At 44.4% G+C, this 19,985-nt stretch overlaps 1 protein-coding gene across 1 annotated transcript in view; it reads right to left on the bottom strand.

The window, feature by feature from the left end:
- Window positions 1–2,935: 2,935 nt before the first annotated feature.
- The window catches only part of LOC124719993 (26S proteasome non-ATPase regulatory subunit 10-like), a 68,100-nt gene continuing 51,050 nt past the window's right edge, over window positions 2,936–19,985 (bottom strand). The window contains exons 2-3 of the mRNA XM_047245221.1: window positions 9,939–10,434; window positions 2,936–3,636 (exon numbers count right to left, since the gene is read on the bottom strand). Of these exons, the coding sequence (XP_047101177.1) occupies window positions 3,057–3,636; window positions 9,939–10,423 (1,065 nt within the window). The 5' untranslated portion in view covers window positions 10,424–10,434 and the 3' untranslated portion in view covers window positions 2,936–3,056. The remainder of the gene's footprint in view (window positions 3,637–9,938; window positions 10,435–19,985) is intronic.

Below are 19,985 nucleotides of genomic sequence, written 5' to 3'. Positions count from 1 at the left end.
CTTTCCGACTGACTTGGCCAATTCCAGCAGGACAATGTGACACCCCACACGTCCAGAATTACTACAGAGTGACTCCAGGAACACACTTCTGAGTTTAAACACTTCTGCTGGCCACTAAACCCTGACAGACGAACACTATTGGGCATTTCTGGGATGACTTGCAGCGTTTGTTCAGAAGAGGTCTGCACCCTCTCATACTCTCACGGATCTATGGACAGCCCACCAGGACTCATAGCGTCGGTTCCCTCCAGCAGTGCTTCACACATTCGTTGAGTCCACGCCACATCATACTGTGGCAGTAGTGTGTGCTCGCACGGGCCCTACACGATACTAGGCAGGTGTTCCAATTTCTCTGGCTCTTCAGTGTAGTCAGCGTGAAAAAAGGAGCAGCAATATTTTTCTTAAGGAGGTTCGAAATTAAGAAAGGCTACAGAAGAACTTTCAGTCAAATGAATACAGTCATTTCATTTATACAAGGGTTGGAATGTAAGTAGTAGCAACTACACTCCCGGAAATTGAAATAAGAACACCGTGAATTCATTGTCCCAGGAAGGGGAAACTTTATTGACACATTCCTGGGGTCAGATACATCACATGATCACACTGACAGAACCACAGGCACATAGACACAGGCAACAGAGCATGCACGATGTCGGCACTAGTACAGTGTATATCCACCTTTCGCAGCAATGAAGGCTGCTATTCTCCCATGGAGACGATCGTAGAGATGCTCGATGTAGTCCTGTGGAATGGCTTGCCATGCCATTTCCACCTGGCGCCTCAGTTGGACCAGCGTTCGTGCTGGACGTGCAGACCGCGTGAGACGACGCTTCATCCAGTCCCAAACATGCTCAATGGGGGACAGATCCGGAGATCTTGCTGGCCAGGGTAGTTGACTTACACCTTCTAGAGCACGTTGGGTGGCACGGGATACATGCGGACGTGCATTGTCCTGTTAGAACAGCAAGTTCCCTTGCCGGTCTAGGAATGGTAGAACGATGGGTTCGATGATGGTTTGGATGTACCGTGCACTATTCAGTGTCCCCTCGACGATCACCAGTGGTGTACGGCCAGTATAGGAGATCGCTCCCCACACCATGCTGCCGGCTGTTGGCCCTGTGTGCCTCGGTCGTATGCAGTCCTGATTGTGGCGCTCACCTGCACGGCGCCAAACACGCATACGACCATCATTGGCACCAAGGGAGAAGCGACTCTCATCGCTGAAGACGACACGTCTCCATTCGTCCCTCCATTCACGCCTGTCGCGACACCACTGGAGGCGGGCTGCACGATGTTGGGGCGTGAGCGGAAGACGGCCTAACGGTGTGCGGGACCGTAGCCCAGCTTCATGGAGACTGTTGCGAATGGTCCTCGCCGATACCCCAGGAGCAACAGTGTCCCTAATTTGCTGGGAAGTGGCGGTGCGGTCCCCTACGGCACTGCGTAGGATCCAACGGTCTTGGCGTGCATCCGTGCGTCGCTGCGGACCCAGGTCGACGGGCACGTGCACCTTCCGCCGACCACTGGCGACAACATCGATGTACTGTGGAGACCTCACGCCCCACGTGTTGAGCAATTCGGCGGTACGTCCACCCGGCCTCCCGCATGCCCACTATACGCCCTCACTCAAAGTCCGTCAACTGCACATACGGTTCACGTCCACGCTGTCGCGGCATGCTACCAGTGTTAAAGACTGCGATGGAGCTCCATATGCCACGGCAAACTGGCTGACACTGACGGCGGCGGTGCACAAATGCTGCGCAGCTAGCGCCATTCGACGGCCAACACCGCGGTTCCTGGTGTGTCCGCTGTGCCGTGCGTGTGATCATTGCTTGTACAGCCCTCTCGCAGTGTCTGGAGCAAGTATGGTGGGTCTGACACACCGGTGTCAATGTGTTCTTTTTTCCATTTCCATGAGTGTATTTATGCACAACCGATGCAAAAGAGTTACATGTTTTGCACCTGTTACTGTCCTTCAAATTAGTCACCAGCGTTGTGTAGAACCCGTTGCCAGCGATGTGGAAGGTGTAGTATACCGTTAGCAGAGCCTGCTCTGTTGATGGTGCGAATGGAGTGGTCTACTGCCGGTCGAATCTCTGGAATAGTTGCGAAGCGAATGCCACGAAGTGGTTCCTTCATCTTCGGAATCAAATCAAAGTGACCAGGACTTATGTCCGGGCAGTATGGCGGTTGCGGGCTCCTTCGCTGTTAACAATTAGGGGTACTTCGTACAGTCCCCGTCTGAGTGGAGCGGTCTCACAATCAGTTGGCTGTAGGCGGTGGTAAGGAATGTCGTGAAAGCCGGAAAATCTGTTGTAGGCTCCTGTTGTTTGAGAGTGACGACTCGTGTTACTTAGCAGACTGTAACTGCAGCGTTACAGCTATTCGGGGAACATACGATTGGAGATTGTTCTTCGATTCTCCTGAGCTACAAGTGAACTGATCGTAAGATTCCACACGATAAGTGCACGATGTAGTGTGAATATTGCCACTTATTTCATTTTGTAATTAATCAAAGAATGAGATCATCTGCGCTGCAGAGAGAGACATAAATTAAATTCTAGAACAGATCTGACTCGAAGATTCATTCTAACCGTACACCTTATATGGCTCTAACGTTGCTACTGTGCAGTTTATACTCGTTGCACAGAGCACATAGCAAATCAGTATGAAATACTTTACAGCAAGTAAAAACTTGTTGGCTACTTACGCTTATCAAATGATGAAGCGTGTATTTTTCAGTTCTCGTTGAAGTTTCGAATATTGTTCCTAGGAATGTATTTCAGGCGTTTCATTCGAAAGAAAGGTTGTCTCTTGTTACTGAACAGTGTTTACTTGATAATACATTGACATACCTACCTTCATCTTACTTTAGCTGCAGTTTTACTTCAGTTGTTATATAATGCAAAGAGGGTGCAAATGAGTGACTGTAGGATTAATTTTTTGTATCCTTTATTGAAGAAAAGAAAAAATGTATAGTGAAACTATTTGAATTTTACTACACAGACATTTGCTGGACTCCAGTCTGGGAGGCGGTGTCCTTGTCGCCACCGGCCTCAAATTGCTTCTCGCAGTGCAGCTGCCGTGACGTCGTGGTTCCAGCGTTCGGCCCTCTCCTGCGGTGTCAGCCCCTCCTGACCGATGGCACTCAGGTCAGCACCGAACCTCACCAGTAGCAGTGCCGCTTTTGTGCAGCCCCAGGTTGCGGCCAAGTGGAGAGGGGTGTCGTCATTCTCGTCCTTGGCGTCTACCACACTCTCCAGCAGAACCTCCAACGCCTCCAGTTTCCCATTCCTTGCTGCCCAGTGTACTGGCGTCTGGCCTTCGTGGTCCTTCGCCTGCACATCCGCCCCGTTCTCCAGCAGATACTTCAGCACCTCCAACTGTCCTTCCCTCGCCGCCCAGTGCAGTGGCGTCCGCCCTTTCTTGTCTCTCGCCCCCATGTCCGCTCCGTACCTCAGCAGACACTGCACCACGTCCAAGTGTCCGTCCATTGATGCAGGGTGAAGGGCTGTCCAGCCATACTCCTCTTCCTTCGCCTCCACGTTCGCCCCCAACTTCAGCAGCCTCTCCACCTCTTCCACTATCCCGTCATCTGCCATCTTGATCATCCACCTGTTCATTTGAGAAAACTCCCTACACAAAACAGACACATTCTCATACTTTACTATAAACACACACATACATTATCAAGAAAACTATCAGATGCGAAACAGACAAGAATTCATGAAACACAACTGTCCAGTTCTAAATTACCAATATAAAACATTCTGCCTTTTATCTTATAGAATTCTGTGTCGCTTGAAGTACACATATATCATTGCATCCCTGTATGAAAATGCACACCTATTTCCCATTAAAAATCCGTGTTCTCAATCACTCAAGAAATTCTGTTGACACGTTTTCTCAGAGTCATACTTGACATTCACTTCCTTTCACCTTCAGATCTAAGAACTGACCTGCACTGAAACAGGTTCTTAATACCTCTATTACTGGTCCTTTGTGTGCAGCAAACGTTTCTGAAACTAGCAAAGACACTAAACATATACAGCTGAGTATTTCAAACAGTTCCCTGACATCTTCATATTTAATTTCGCAACTCACCCACACCAAATACAGCAACTTATTGTTTGACATGATGCACAGATACGTCTGCATAACACACTCAACCACACACACACACACACACACACACACACACACACACACACACACACACGCAATCCACTTGCAAGTAAATTCTTGTGCCTGCCATGTATCTGAAGGCGACTTCAAAACCAGTGGACTTACAGACTAAAGTAATGTCTCATGTAGGTTACAATAACAAAACTTCTTGTAAGTAAACCTTGGCTTTTCCAATACGCCGTATACGTAACACTACTGATGTGTGCACTGAGAAACAAACAATTCTGTTTTCATTGGTTCACCACAGTGAACCTAGCACACAAAGTATATTGATGTACTGCAAACTGTGTTACTTGTGGGGAGAAGTAAAACTCAGCAACACCCATACAAAAGAAAAGCAAGAACATTCTGAGAAAAATAAGGCCACAGCTGTATCTAGAGAATGTCTCTATTGTGTCACACGACTAGTTTCGGCGGCACGTTACCGCCGTCCTCCGGGCCTACCACTGCCAAGAGGGTATTTGATTTCCTTGGCGCATTTGCTGTGGGATCCTTATTGCCAGAAGATATGTGCTGGCTTTTATCATGTTACTCGACAACGTCCTTTCCTCGGTCGTAATAATCCAGTTATTCCTGAGCTATGATTTTCTTACAGGAAACGTTCACTTCTGTCACTTTGACACACACTATGTGATCAAAAGTATCCGGACACAAAAAAAACAAAGAATTGGGCGCTCCGCTGAACTAACGGACTTCGAACGTGGTCAGGTGATTGGGTGTCACTTGTGTCATACGTCTGTACGCGAGATTTCCACACTCCTAAACATCCCTAGGTCCACTGTTTCCGATGTGAAAGTGAAGTGGAAACGTGAAGGGACATATACAACACAAAAGCGTACAGGCCGACCTCGTCTATTGACTGACATACCGCTGACAGGTGAAGAAGGTCGTAACGTGTAATAGGCAGACATCTATCCAGACCATCACACAGGAATTCCAAACTGCATCAGGATCCACTGCAAGTACTATGACAGTTAGACGCGAGGGGAGAAAACGTGGATTTCATGGTGGAGTGGCCGCTCATAAGCCACACATCACGCCGGTAAATGCCAAACGACGCCTCGCTTGGTGTAAGAAGCATAAACATTGGACGATTAAACAGTGGAAAAACGTTGTTTGGAGTGACGAATCACGGTACACAATGTGGCGATCCGAAGGCAGGGTGTTACGAATTCCCGGTCAACGTCATCTACTAGCGTCGATACCTCTCCTCAGTGCAGCATTCCGTGAAGAATGGGCTGCCATTCCTCGAGAATTCTTCCAGCACCTTATAGAACGTGCGCTTGCGAGAGTGGAAGCTGTCATCAAGGCTAAGGGTGGGCCAACACCATACTGAATTCCAGCATTACCGGTGGAGGGCGCCACGAAGTTGTAAGTCATTTTCAGCCAGGTGTCCGGATACTTTTGATCACATAGTGTATCTTTTTTGGATTTCTACTAAACTTCCTTCTTGCTGATCACCAAGATGACTTAATCTGCATATTCGTCACATACCATCTACATGTCGAGAAGCCAGAGTTCTCGAAATGTTTCGGGAGCTGTCTCCATGTAAGTTGCATGTAATGTTGTGGAAGAAGAAATCCCTGTTGACTTGGACTTCTCAATAATAGTGTAAGTTTTCCACAGACATTGATTCTGGTGTCCTCACTCAATAATAGTGTAAGTTTTCGACAGACATTGATTCTGGTGTCCTCATCCATTAGAATATAACAGAGGATGCCCATTCGTTAAATGCCATTTTGCTCACACACGTAATTAAAAACTGTGTTTAATTCAGTTACACACTTTGTACTGGTAATAAACATTAGGCGTACGGCTAACTGTGATTTTCAGACTGACGTGACATGGAGAATACACGTGCCTGTACATTCTGTGAACGGCTCTGAGGTGCTCCTACCTGTAGCCATGGTGTGTGGCAGGGGGCTAGAATCTTTCTCAGCTGCGTTTTTAGCCAGGGGAGGTTCGAGAACATTTCTCCACGGCAGCGACACGTCGCTTGACGCCAGTCCTTCTCCCTCCGACAGTTGCTGGCTTCCCCTGGAATGTTGCTCCTGGTTTCCCTCGGCGCCCCTCTCGGGCCCCGAGCGGCCATTGGGCCTCAAACTGCCCCTGGTGTTAGACTACTGTTTACTATGCGCTCTAAAATTTTGTAATCCGCCTTGAGTAATGTTGTCATTCCATAGTCTAGCAGTAATGTAAAGTAAATTCGTAAGGCACGATTGGCTGGGAGCCCCACAGCAAGAACTTTCAGCCTCCCTCGGACAAATCTCCACTATAGCTGCTCATACGATTCCAAAGGTTGTCCACCTGTGGCTAGCGGCTGTGGCCGAGCGGTTCTAGACGCTTCAGTCTGGAACCGCGCCTACAGTATGGTCACAAGTTCGAATCCTGCCTTGCGCATGGATGTGTGTGATGTCCTTAGGTTAGTTAAGTTTAAGTAGTTCTAAGTTCTAGGGGACTGATGACCTCAGATGTTAAGTCCCATAGCGCTCGGGGCCATTTGAACCATTTTTGTCCACCTGTGCCTGCTGCTTTATTTGTTGCATATGATTGCAAGTACCTTCTTCCGCAGACCTGCCTCTTACGATAGCACCTTCTTCCTGGTGCTCTGTACTTGTCCCTGGATTCAGATATTTGTTGTTGTTGTTGTTGTTGTTGTTGTTGTTATCTTCATTTCGAGGAATGCTTTTATGCAGCTGTCCATGCTATCCTATCCTGTGCGAGCCTCTTTGTCTCCGAATAACTACTGCAACCTACATCCTTCTGAATCTGCTTAATGTAGTCATCTCTTGGCCTCCATCTACGTTTTTTACCCCACCTTTCCCCCTACATTTCCCTCCAGTACTAAATTGGTGATCCCTTGGTGTCTAAAAACGTGTCCAATCAACCGGTCCCTCCTTTCATTCAAGTTGTGGCACAAATTTCTTGTCTCCTCAATTCTATTAAATACCTCCTCATTAGTTATGTCAATACCCATCTAATCTTCAGCATTCTTCTGTAGCACCACATTTAGAAAGCTGCTATTCTCTTTTTGTCTAAACTATTTATCGTCCATGTGTCACTTCCATACATGGCCACACTCCAAATACTTTCAGAAAGGACTTCCTGACACTTAAATCTGTACTCGATGTTAACAAATTGCTGTTGTTCAGAAACGCTTTCCTGTACTGGAAAACAGAGTCTGGAATACATCCAGCAAATTATTGAGGACAAGTTCTATGTGCTATTCTGAGATGAAGGGTTTGGCACAGGAGAGAATTTCGTGGTGGGTCGCACCAAATCATTCAGACGAGTGATGACTCCAACACACGGGTCTGTAATTCTGTCCTCAACACTGGCAAACACATGGTGGGGGCAGGGCGTGCTGGACGCAAGAGTTCGTCTACAGAGGCTGATATTCGCGCTCCTATTTGGTGCCTTATGCTTACGAGATGTTGAGGTTTAATGTCCTCCACTGCAATCGATAGAAGGTTGCCCTCGTGAGTCAGCACCTGATGGGGTGCTTGTGAAAGCTTGCAGCTATGTGGAGACGCTAACAAGTCATCTTTAGGGTGTCGTCTTGCGCACTCTAGGCTTACGCAGTATTCTTCCCTACAGCTAAAAGTTTCGCCGGGCCAGTACTTGGAGCCTGAGACACCAGAAATGAAAAATTGTAAACACGCTGCTGCCCTCTGTGATCTGTGCTGCAGTGTTCCTGGTGCAGGTTATAAGCGACACACGCAATACTTATGTTCATCTTCTCTTTATCAAGCATGATGGCTTTTGAAGGTTTCTCACTGTCAGCAGTAGCAGTGACAACAAACAACTTTAATGTGTATTTTGTGTAAACAGGTTTACAGTGATCTGTACATGTTGGAGAACGAGTCCTCAGCTCTAATCTGCCTGATTACAAACAGCCACTGTGTCTGATTCTGTGCTGGGCAGCCCACCCCAGTGACGAAATTATCCAATGTTCGCTTCGTCCAGAGGCTTCATCAGAAAACACAGATAACAAGTGGTTGTCTACATGGCATTTGAGATAATTAATCACTCTAAGTAAGGATACATGGCTTAAAGAGCATAAAAATTTTTAAAGCTGAAAAAAACTTGCCTCTTCCGTGACTTTTGCTAGCTAACTTACCTGCTAATAAATAAAGTTCAGTTCAGAGATACAGTGACCCAGTTATGCGAAGCTAGTGAATGCATTATGTGCTACCTGCAAATGCTTTTTGTAGTTGTCAATCAAGTCAAAATACCACTAAGGAACACAGTGGCAGACACTATAGGTAGTGAGACACATACGTGTATACACACATCGAATAAAGTTTTGCATCACCTCGATTCCGAGAGTTTCGGTACCTGTATAGAAAATTGGAATATAGATCAACATAAACATCATTTCCGCCCTTTTTATTCCTCATGAAAACCACACATTGCATGTTGTACCACCATACAGCGAGACCTTCAGAGGTGGTGGTCCAGATTGCTGTGCACAGTGGCCAGTACTGTGTCCTCTCCATTGGTGCATGCCTGTATTCGTCGTAGTATACTATCAACAAGTTCATCAAGGCACTGTCGGTCCAAATTGCCCCACTCCGTAACGGCGATTCGGCGTAGATCCCTCAGAGTGGTTGGTGGGACACGACACCACATCGTTCATAAATAGCCCTTTTCAATCTATCCCAGGCATGTACAATAGGGTTCAAGTCTGGAGAACATGCTGCGAGCGATGTCGTTCTCCTGATGGAAGTCATTCACAAGATGTGCACGATGGGGGCGCGAATTGTCGTCCATGAAGACGAATGCCTCGCCAATATGCTGCCAATATGGTTGCACTATCGGTGGTAGGACGGCATTCACGTATCGCACAGCCTTTACGGCGCCTTCCGTGAGCACCAGCGGCGTACGTCAGCCCCAAACGATGCCACCCCAAAACAGCAGCGAACATTCACCTTGCTGCACTCGCTGGGCAGTGTGTCTAAGGCGTTCAGTCTCGCCGGTTAGCATCCTAACACGTCTGCGACGATTGTCTGGTTGAAGGCATCTGCGGCACTCATCGGTGAAGAAACCGTGATGCCCATCCTGAGAGGTCCATTCGGCATCTGTACCGCGCTGCATGGTGTCTTGGTAGCAAAGATGGACCTCGCCATCGACGTCGGGAGTGAAGTTTCGCACAATGCAGCTTATTGGACACTGCTTGAGTCGTAACACGACGTCCTGCGGCTGCACGAAAAGCATTATTCAACATGGTGGCGTTGCTGTCTGTGATCCTCCGACCCACAATCCGTAGGTAGCGGTCATTCACTGCATTAGTAGCCCTCGGGCGGCGTCACCGAGGCGTGTCATCGACAGTTCCGATATCTCTGCATCTCCTACGTGTCTGAAGAACATCGCTTCGGTTCACTCCTAGACACCTGGACACTTCCCTTGTTGAGAGCCCTTCCTGGCACAAAGTAACAATGCGGACGCGATCGAACCGCGGTATTGACCGTCTAGGCACGGTCGAACAACAGATAACACGAGCAGTGTAACTCATTCCTGGTGGAATGACTGGAAGTGATCGGCTGTTGGACCCCCTCCGTCTAATAGCCGCTGCTCGTGCACGGTTTGGTCGGGTTTAGTGACATCTCTGAACATTCAAAGGGACTGTGTCTGAGATACAACATCAGCAGTCAACATCTATCTTCAGGAGTTCTGGGAACTCGAGTGATGCGAAACTTTTTTGGTGTGTGTAGAACTGGGGAACACGCGTGAGTGCCTAAGCTCGTGCTTACCTTGCCTCGTCCTCCGTGAGTGCCAAGCTCTGCTGTATAACCATCAGCTGTAAGTGACCCTTTAACAGGTTAATAGCGCCAGCATCTGTGAGACCAGGGAAGGAGCCAGTCAGCGCACGCACAGCCCGGGCTGCCTCGAGACTGGGGACGGAGAGAGTCTGCGCAGGCGCTGCCTGGTCTCCCGTACCACTCGGTGTCGGGTGAGTCTGCTGTATAGCCATCAGCTGTAAGTGACCCTTCAAGAGGTTAATGGCGCCAGCGTCTGTGAGGCCGGGCATGGAGCGAGTCAGCGCACGCACGGCCTCGGCTGCTTGTAGACCGGGGACGGAGTGAGTCTGCACAGGCACCGCCTCAGCTGCCACGACGCTGGCTGTGGAGTCGCTCTGCGCAGGCGCAGTCTCGCCTCCCGTGACACTGGGTGTGGAGTGAGTCTGCACACGCGCTGCCTCAGCTGCCGCGTCCTCCATTTTCAGAGCTTGTGCCATCGGAGATGATCCTGAAACGTGACATCGTGTAACACCACAGCTCTTATGCTGTATGGATTTATTTTGCTTTTGCTTTATTTAATGTTACATTGTTGATCGTCTGTAAGTGTGATTGAATCGATAACATAAAATTGTGTATTCTTTTCTTTGTCAAACCTTTGATGTAGTGATTTGATTCTATGCAAAGTAGTGTATCTGCAATTTATATTCTTTGTCCCATTTGGAGGGAACAGAACTTATTGTATGCAATTGTAATTTTGTGTGAATATTTTTTTGTAGAAGTGTCAATATGTGAAAATGTTCTGTTTTATTTGATGCATTTGTTTGCTGTTATGTAAATTGCTGATCCTCACTTAGGGCTTTTAGTTATTTTGTATGTAAAAGGTGTAGTGGTTCCCCTCAGGAACGGAAATGTGCAGCGCGCGCAAATAGTGGTTGGCATAGGTGGAAAAGGTGCAACTGATAGTCAGTCGGGGAAGAGCAGTCAGTCGGAGACGAGCCACCAGTCGGAGACGAGCTACCAGTCTGTGCACTGTCAATGTAAAGGTGCATATCATGCTGATTCAGAGAGAGGCTTTTACTGCTTCTTTCCAATGCCTCGGATGGGTGGATAAATAGCTGGATCTATTCTGGAATTTGTATGAATCATCGCCATGAAGATACGATAAAGTCCGGCAATTCTACCTGTAATTCCACCTACCAACATTCAGTTGCCACCACATTGCGCAATCACTGTAACGTAATACTGTATTGATGTACAGTGAAGGATCAGCCTAATGGATGTGTTAGTGTGCTGAAATATAAGGTAATTCATATCGGAATTTATTTACCTACCTTGATTTTACTCCTCATCACAACACCTCTCAGGGTCCTCTCCGTTCGAAGTAAAGTGATTACCGAGTGTCCTTACTGAAAGTACATTGAAGCCTAGAGCTCTGTTAAATAATGCCTCTTGAACTTATTAAAGAGAAAGTAAATCAATGATAATTACTGAAAACAATTTTCCTAGTAAAACTGCTTATCAAAGTACTGTTGCTAACGGTAAAATTAAAAGTTCTTAAGTAAAGTAAATGAACACATCGTTGCCTGTAGTAAATTCTAAAAGGAGAGTCAGTTTCTTGCAATTTTGTCAACATTGTGTTTCGTTGTAGAAAAATTGAGAAAGTTGCAGTTGTGAAACGTTACATTATCATGTATGTCAAGTGTTTTGTCTCTCTTGTGTGCATATTAACAGTATAAAGACCACTCAGTTTGTGTAAACCCTGAAAGTGATAGTGTTTTTCTGTACCTGTTATAATTTTGAAAATAGTTCCTGCTGCTCTAACTGTTAGCTTCAATCTTAAAACATTCGTGTGTCAGAGTTCATTGCACTCACGTGTTACTAAGTCTAGGTTGTGTCTGTTGTGTTGTCCATTATAGTTACTTATACCTACTTTCATAAACGAGAATGTTAATCTTTCTCTTGCCTAATTAGGCTGGCGACCGTTTCCCTTATTCTAGGAATAGTATAGCTAGGCAAAATTTTGTTTGTCACTATTCCAATATTTACGTAATTCTTACTTTCATTTCCGATAAGCCACCTCCGTTAGGAACAACACGGTCAAACTAACAAAATTCCTCTCAGAGGGTAACACTGCTCTGTTGCTTTGTGCCATAGTTTCTTTTACAAAATTGTTTTCTATTACAACCTGCTTCTGGCATTGAGGTTACGGTACAGTAGTAGCAGACGGGGAGTGTTATAATCGCCAACTGAGCAGCCCTTTGCCCTTAAACACCACACCTGGTACATTTAGGGGTCACAGGCAGATCTGTGGCAAGCATCAGTCAGGAAAGGTTGTTCACCACAAGTCAGGTACAGCACCATGTGTCCTCGTAGTGTCACAATGGTGCCTCAGGTGAAAGCATCAGCAACACAATTTTCCAAATTTCCCGAATTATTTCAGAGCCCTTGCTTTGCGAAACATACACTACTGGCCATTAAAATTGCTGCATCACGAAGGTGCCGTGCTACAGACGCGAAATTTAACCGGCAGGAACAGGATGCTGTGATGTGCAAATGATTAGCTTTTCAGAGCATTCACTCAAGGTTGGCGCCAGTGGCCACACCTACAACGTGCTGACATGAGGAAAGTTTCCAACCGATTTCTCATACACAAACAGCAGTTGACCGGCGTTGCCTGGTGAAACGTTGTTGTGATGCGTCGTGTAAGGAGGAGGAATCCGTACCATCACGTTTCCGACTTTGATAAAGGTCGGATTGTAGCCTATAGCGATTGCGATTTATCGTATCGCGACATTGCTGCTCGCGTTGGTCGAGATCCAATGACTGTTAGTAGAATATGGAATCGGTGGGTTCAGGAGGGTAATACGGAACGCCGTGCTGGATCCCAAAGGCCTCGCGTCACTAGCAGTCGAGATGACAGGCATCTTATCCACATGGCTGTAACGGATCGTGCAGCCACGTCTCGATCCCTGAGTCAACAGATGTGGACGTTTGCAACACAACAACTATCTGCATTCTTCTCGAACATTTTTCATCGTAATTGTTTGAGGGTGAACTGTAGCTGTAAGTATTTTGCACCTTAAACACCAAATTTATAAATAGCTTTCCATTTTCCTCTCGAACCCATCAATACTGCCTAACAAGTGATTAACCGCTTTTTTCATTTTATTTGTCTCTAACTCGTTCTTGTAGTAGTATACGCTAAGGCCAGGTTTACTTGCATATTTATTCAATAGTGAGAGAATACTTGTATATTCAGCTTAACTCACATAATCATCGTAAAATTTCTTCAAGTCGGTTTTTTGTAGTATTCGCTGAGGTCAGCTTTGCTCACATTCTTATTAAGTAGTGTGAGAATACTTGTGTATTCAGGCTTGCCAAGAAGATTACTTAATTGCTTTTCTTGATATCTTTCGGTAACTACATCATGGCCATCTATAGGGTCTTTTACATTTACTAATCTCTTGCTTTTGAAGTCAATATAACCTTTCGTTACTTTAAAAACGATGTTTAATTCCTTTCGAAGTTGTACAGCCTCACCTTCGATTTTTGAAGTTCATTCTCCCAAGTCAGCTTCATTAGCAGTCGATCTTAGCTGCTTATAAAATTGATTGATTTTTGAAGCTAATTCCTCCAAGTCAGCTTTACTAGCAGTCGATTCTACTTGCTTATCCATCTTCTCCTTGTTTTATTTTGTTCCCTAATATATCCGTTTATTATATCGAGAATTTTATCAAACGACCAGCCGTCTGTAAACAGCTTCAGAACCTGAAAACATAGGTGGCCACATATAAAGTGATGCAAATTTTGAATCCTCTCTGTATTGTAAAGCAAGTTATCTTGACCTAGGTAGTTCACTAGCGCTTGTGGAATATCGCCACCGTTCGAGTCAAACACAAATTTTTCACTGCTATTTTTGAAGTAGCAATCCAGTGAGTGCCTACATGATCAGACGTGTCTAGGTTAACAATTCCTGCTTCAACTTTTGCTGATTTTTGCTGTAGTTCATTGATCGTAAAGACGCCTCTACAATTTGCAATTTTCAGTTTCTTTACTAATTTTTCTATATCAAAGTTGGTTAGCAGATGACTATACTTTTGCATCATTTCTTTGACTTCTTTTTCTTTTAGGCATGATTTCATAGGCAAACTTGACCCTGCTTTTCTTTTCTCCATTTCTAGGTTGTGCCTCCCCTGTTCTGCGAACTCAGCATCTTCCTTCTGTTTTTTTATGGACAGCGCTCGTAATTGCTCCGCACCAGCGGCCAACGATCCAATTCCGCCTAATGTAGCTAGAGTCGGTGACAAGAATCCGCCTTAGTGTTTAACTTCTTCTTTTGATTAGAGAGATTCGAGCGCGCACGGAGGCTTTCCGGCAGTCGTTCTTCCCGCGAACAATATGCGACTGGAACAAGAAATGGAGGTAATGACAGTGGCACGTAAAGTGCCCTCCGCCACACACCGTTGGGTGGTTTGCGGAGTATAAATGTAGATGTAGATGTAATAACGAGAGAGACTTGATAAGGAAGTGTATAACAGGGAAAGGATGCACGTCGCCAGTACACAGATTTCAGTACAACTACGACAAGGAGAGTTTATATTTGTCCTTGTCCATAAACTACCTTGTTTAGAAATGTATCCTAATTATGAAGTACTGCAAAATGAATACTGTGATGGAGCAGACATAAATAAAGAACCAGCTAGATCCCCGCTGCTCGCGATCAGACAGTAGCACGGAGTGTGGCGGAGGATACTTGACACACCAAGGCCATCCTGCGCTCCGCGAATGTGCCAGACTCGCTGCTGTCCATGTCGCTTCCCTCCCGCCCTCTCCCCTCCCCCCCTCCATGACGTCAGCTCTTCGGGGAAGTCCCGGCTGGTTCTGACCTTGCTCACGAGCCACGCATTACCTCCCAACACTGTCCGACGCCAGCCTGCCGCCGAGATAAGATACTTCCTCACAGCTAGCCGGCTTACAGCGAGGGTATTTACTGCGAGTCTACAGCAAAACGCTAGGCTGCATCTACATACATAATAGTGGAAAACAGTACGAAAATTAACATTGTCGGTCGGAATAGTTGCACACAATGCATACACAATAGTGTGATAGCCAATGTACTGAGAAGTACAGCCAAGTAGAATCGCATTTGACGTCAGCAGTACAGTATGATATAATAAGACATCGACGGTCGACGTGGTAAAGGGTGGAACTCGGAGGGCAGAAGGGAAACAGACGTCATTAGTGCTTTTACACAGCCACTCGGAAAACATCACGCGATGAAAGAGCAAAAATTGGTTTGTGGGAGGAAATGGGACTGTCTAATCGCCAACTGCCAAGAAGCTGAATTATTCAAGGGCAGAAATCCATTACTTCGTTAGACTCGCACAGAATCTGGACAGAATGGAAAATGTGGGTAAAGTAGAAAACTGTCTAAGGCATCGAAACACTTTTGCGCGGAGCAAGTGCCAAAAGCTGTTGTTATTCTCAACTTGTCGCTGATTTACAGTTGCCGGCAACTGCCAGACCTGTAGGACAAATTCTGTGAAACGACAAAAGTAGTGAGGCCGGTGGTTCAGGGCAAATCCTCTACATTCTGCGCCAAAGATGGCGCCTCCCGGAACCTTCAAATTTTTGGCTAAAAGATGGCGACCGCTTCTTTGCGGCCGCTTTCTTGCAAAAGTTTGGCACCTTCTAAACGGCAACTTTTTTGCAAAATGTTGGCGACTTTTATGTCGAGCATCTATTTTTTTGCAGCTACTTTTTTGCTAAATGTTGACACCTCCTTAAACCCGTAACTTTTTGCCGAAAAGGTAGCGGTGACCTATTTGGCGGCCACTTTTTTGCAAAATTGCGGCGACTTTATGACAGCCGTGTAAGTGGCAACTTTTTTGCAAAATATTGTCAAATTTTTATCGGCGAATTTTTAGCGGTCATTTTTTGACGAAACAGTGGCAGCCGCCTAAATGGTAACTTTTTTTACAAAATGTTGCCGACGCTTTTATCGGTCGCTTTTATGCGAGCACTTTTTTGCGCTCACTTTTTTGCAAAATTTTCGTGGCCACTTTTCTTCGGAAGCGACTTTTTCGTTAAAAACCGAAAGCCACTTTTTTTTCGGAAGCAACTTTTCGTCAAAAATATAGCCATTTTTTTTTCGGAAGCGATTTGTCACTTATTTCTGCGGCGAATTTTTTGCAAAATTTTGGCGGGTATTTTCAGCAAAACGTTGGCGACTTTTTAACGCCCACTTTCTTGCGAACGCTTTTTGGGAGCCGCTTTTTCGATGCGATTTATACCCGCCGCCGGCGAGCGGCAGCAGCAGCATCGAATGGCGAGCTGTCCTGTATGAAAATTGAATTGCATAATTGAAATATTTTTTGTACATGTATATTTAATAAATATTTTGTATTGTAATAAATATATTATATTTAATATTTTGTATTGTAATAAATATATTATATTTAATATATTAAATATATTATATTTAATAAATATATTGTATTGCAATAAATATATTGTATATATTTAATAAATATATTGTATATGTATATTTAATAAAATTGCAACGAAAGGAAATGGATTGAATAAATATACTATGGATGAACTAAAAGATGAAGCGAAAAAAATAGGCTTAAAAGGTTAGCTGCAGCTGAGAAAACACCATCTTATTTACATTAATAATGCTCAAATGAATGAAAAACAACATGAAGAAGAACCTATTGAGCCAGCAACTTATTCAGATGATTAATCAAACGTGTAAATTTTTAAATCTGAACAATTATGCAACTTGTATTCAACAAATGAAACATACGCTACATTAATTGCTGATTATATCAAAAAAGAAAATCCATTCAAACGTGCCAGATGGAGAAATATATCAAGGTGGGGAAAACTGTCTGAAGATTTCATGAGAGATTTTCAAGACAAATTAGACTTGACTGAAACATCATATACTCAAGAAATGTCTGAAGATTTCATGAGAAAGTTTCAAGACAGATTAGACTGGCGTGCAGTATCTAGTAATATAACGCTGTCTGTAGATTTCATGGGAGAGTTTCAGGACAGATTGGACTGGAATCATATATCATACAATAAAACGTTGCCTGAAAATTTCATGTGCTAATTCGCAGATAGATTAAACTGGGAATATATGTCATTGCATCACGTATCAAAACATGAAATGCTGTCTCTAGATTTCATGAGAGAGTTAAAAGACAGATCAGACTGATTTCAAATATCAGCACATCAAAAACTGTCTGAAAATTTCAGGCGAGAATTCGCAGACAGATTAGACTGGGAATTTATGTCACTGCATCAAAAAAAGTCTGAAGATTTGAAGCGAGATTTCCAAGATATATTGTTCTGGAACGGTATATCGCTTTGTGAAAAGCTGTCTGAAGGTTTAGTAATGGAATTTCAGCATAAAGTAAACTGGGAAGTAATTTTAGAATTTCCAAATCTGTCTGAATCGTTCAAACAAAAGATGTTATGTCCATATGAAATACTGACCAAACAACCTGAAAATGACTGTTTTATATGCTTAACAAATGAAAGTGGTCAATTCGTGCGGACAAAACGCAAACACCTTTTTCATAAAGAATGCGTTTCCCGGGGGTTAGCGATGGAAAATAACTGTCCAATGTGCAGAATAGTTATGAAGAGAAATATTGAGTGAACATTTTCAGTGGATCGAGATCCATTAAAGAAACATATGCCTACAAGTTGTCACTAATTATTCCGTGCTTAAGATCATATCAAACTCTTCTTGCCGTATAATGATGTACGCTAAAGTGTCATCAAGAATAGGCGCATTAAAAGTGTCTGACAGTTTCATGTCTGTCTTTTGAGCAGTGACGATATTCTTGCGCCTGCTCATATTGATAATGTACATTGGATACTGATTAATGAGAGCGAATGCACTAATTTTAGCGCCATTACTCGATTTAGTTATTTTCTTGAAATCTATGAACGCACTGCATGCCTTCAGACAAATGCCTGGAGGATTAATGTTCCACAGTTCTTCGGGAAATATATCGTCTCGGCCATTCTCGAGATAAATATTTTGTAGCTTAACATGACCACACAATGACGAGTCTGTGTCTTCGTTTCCTTTCCTTTTGGAAAACACAAAATACAGCATGTCAAAGTCCATAGAATTATAGTAATTTGTTGTATCCATTTCAAAATTTCTTTTGCCGCTGATTCCCGCTATTTCCTGCGATTGAAGGTCAAAAGCTGAAATAGGTGTTTTAGGTCGCTTAAGCATCTTTCAATTCCATTCCATAGTTTGCTTCGCGCTTTACAATAGGTGCTCGAATTTCTATATTCGTAATTGTTACTTTACCATGGTATGGTCGAGAATCTGAACAGTCAGTGCCATCATCCTTCTTTGAAAATCATCTATACAACGCGTCGCGAGGATGTGGACTTCCTACAAACGTTATCGTTGAATCTTTTCCACATGATTTCTTTGTAATCTTTAAAGAAACCTCCCAGCATTTTCAGCGGGTAAAGTACTTCATTTTCTTTTCTTTGCAACTTCCCGTTGTTAATGAAATTTCCCTCGAATCTTGTGCCATCGTCCAGAGAAGACGTTAGGTGGTTCAAGACTGTTGAAGAAGCGCCTGGAAGTTGTAGCCGGTAGATAATGTGTCCTCTTTTATTGGCAATTACGACACTCCACAGAAGACTTGAAAAATTGTCAGCTAGTTTCACATTCGATTTGCCCTCATAGGCAGGGTAATCTCAGCCGTCTTCATGTGTCGCATTAAATGTCATGTACAAGTAAGCACTATTATCAAACCAGCCGTCACCAACTTTGACGTCTATTTCTACGTCTGTGTTTGGCAAGTTCAAATTATTTTTAGTCTTCGCGTTTACTGGGAAAGACTGCTACTGGTAACTTTCTATCTTGTTCATATTTATTAAACAGGAAAAAAATTTTATTGCACCATTTCCAGAAGCACAGTTAGATTCGCACCACCAAAATCTATCACAGAATCGTTTTCATCCATTATAGTTCCTTGCAGATTTTGAACTTTATCGTAAACTGGGAAAAATAACGGATATATACGAGGGTGGGTCAATTATTATCCACAAAGTAGTTATAAAATTTTATTGTAATCAAATAGGAAAGTTACAAGAAATCATATTTCGACATAGTCTCCTTGCGTTTCAATGCGCTTGGTCCATCCTTGTACAAGCTTCCTCATGCCCTCATAAAAGAAGGTTCTCGGTTGTGCTGCGGCCCAGGAATGCACCGCTTCTTTCACTGCTTCGTCCGAGACAAATCGACGGCCCTTTAATGCCTGTTTGAGTGGACCAAACAAGTGATAGATCGGGACTATATGGAGGATGATCCAGTGCTTCAAATTTGAGTTTCTGTAGCGTTTCAGCAGTGTGGGCAGCAGTGTGCGGACGGGCATTGTCGTGCAACAACACAACACCTTCTGACAGCAATCCTCGGCGTTTGCTTCGAATTGCAGGCTTTAGCCTGGCAGTAAGCATCTCACTGTAACGTACACTCTTTATTGTTGTGCCCCTTTCCCTATAATGTTCCACTACTCGACCTTGTCCGTCCCTAAAAACTGTAAGCATTAGTTTTCCTGCGGACGGTTGGGTCTTGAACTTTTCTTGCACGGAGAATTTGGATGTTTCCATTCCATACTCAGCCGTTTACTCTCCGGCTCGTAGTGATGGATCTATGTTTCGTCACCAGTAGTGATCCTATCTAAGAATTTGTCCCCTTCGTTACCACAGCGATCCAAATGTTTTTTTCACAGATGTCCAAGCGCGTTTGTTTATGCAACTGTGTGAATTGTTTCGGGACCCATCTTGCGCAAACCTTATGAAACCCAAGTCTGTTGTGGATGATTTCGTAGGCAGAACCGTAACTAATTTGCAGACAATGTGCCACTTCGTCAATAGTTAGTCGTCTGTCTAAGAGAATCATTTCACGTGAACGCTTAATTTGTGGAGGTAAACGGTCGTCTGACTCCTTCATCGTGCGTAACACTTGTGCGACCATTTCGGAATTTTTCAGTCCATTCGAAGACACCCCGT

Source organism: Schistocerca piceifrons, chromosome 11 (genome assembly GCF_021461385.2).
Source record: "Schistocerca piceifrons isolate TAMUIC-IGC-003096 chromosome 11, iqSchPice1.1, whole genome shotgun sequence".
In the NCBI taxonomy this organism is placed as follows: Eukaryota; Metazoa; Arthropoda; class Insecta; order Orthoptera; family Acrididae; genus Schistocerca; species Schistocerca piceifrons.
The sequence above is the reverse complement of the archived record's forward strand: the minus strand, read 5'-3'. Positions and strand labels throughout refer to the sequence as shown.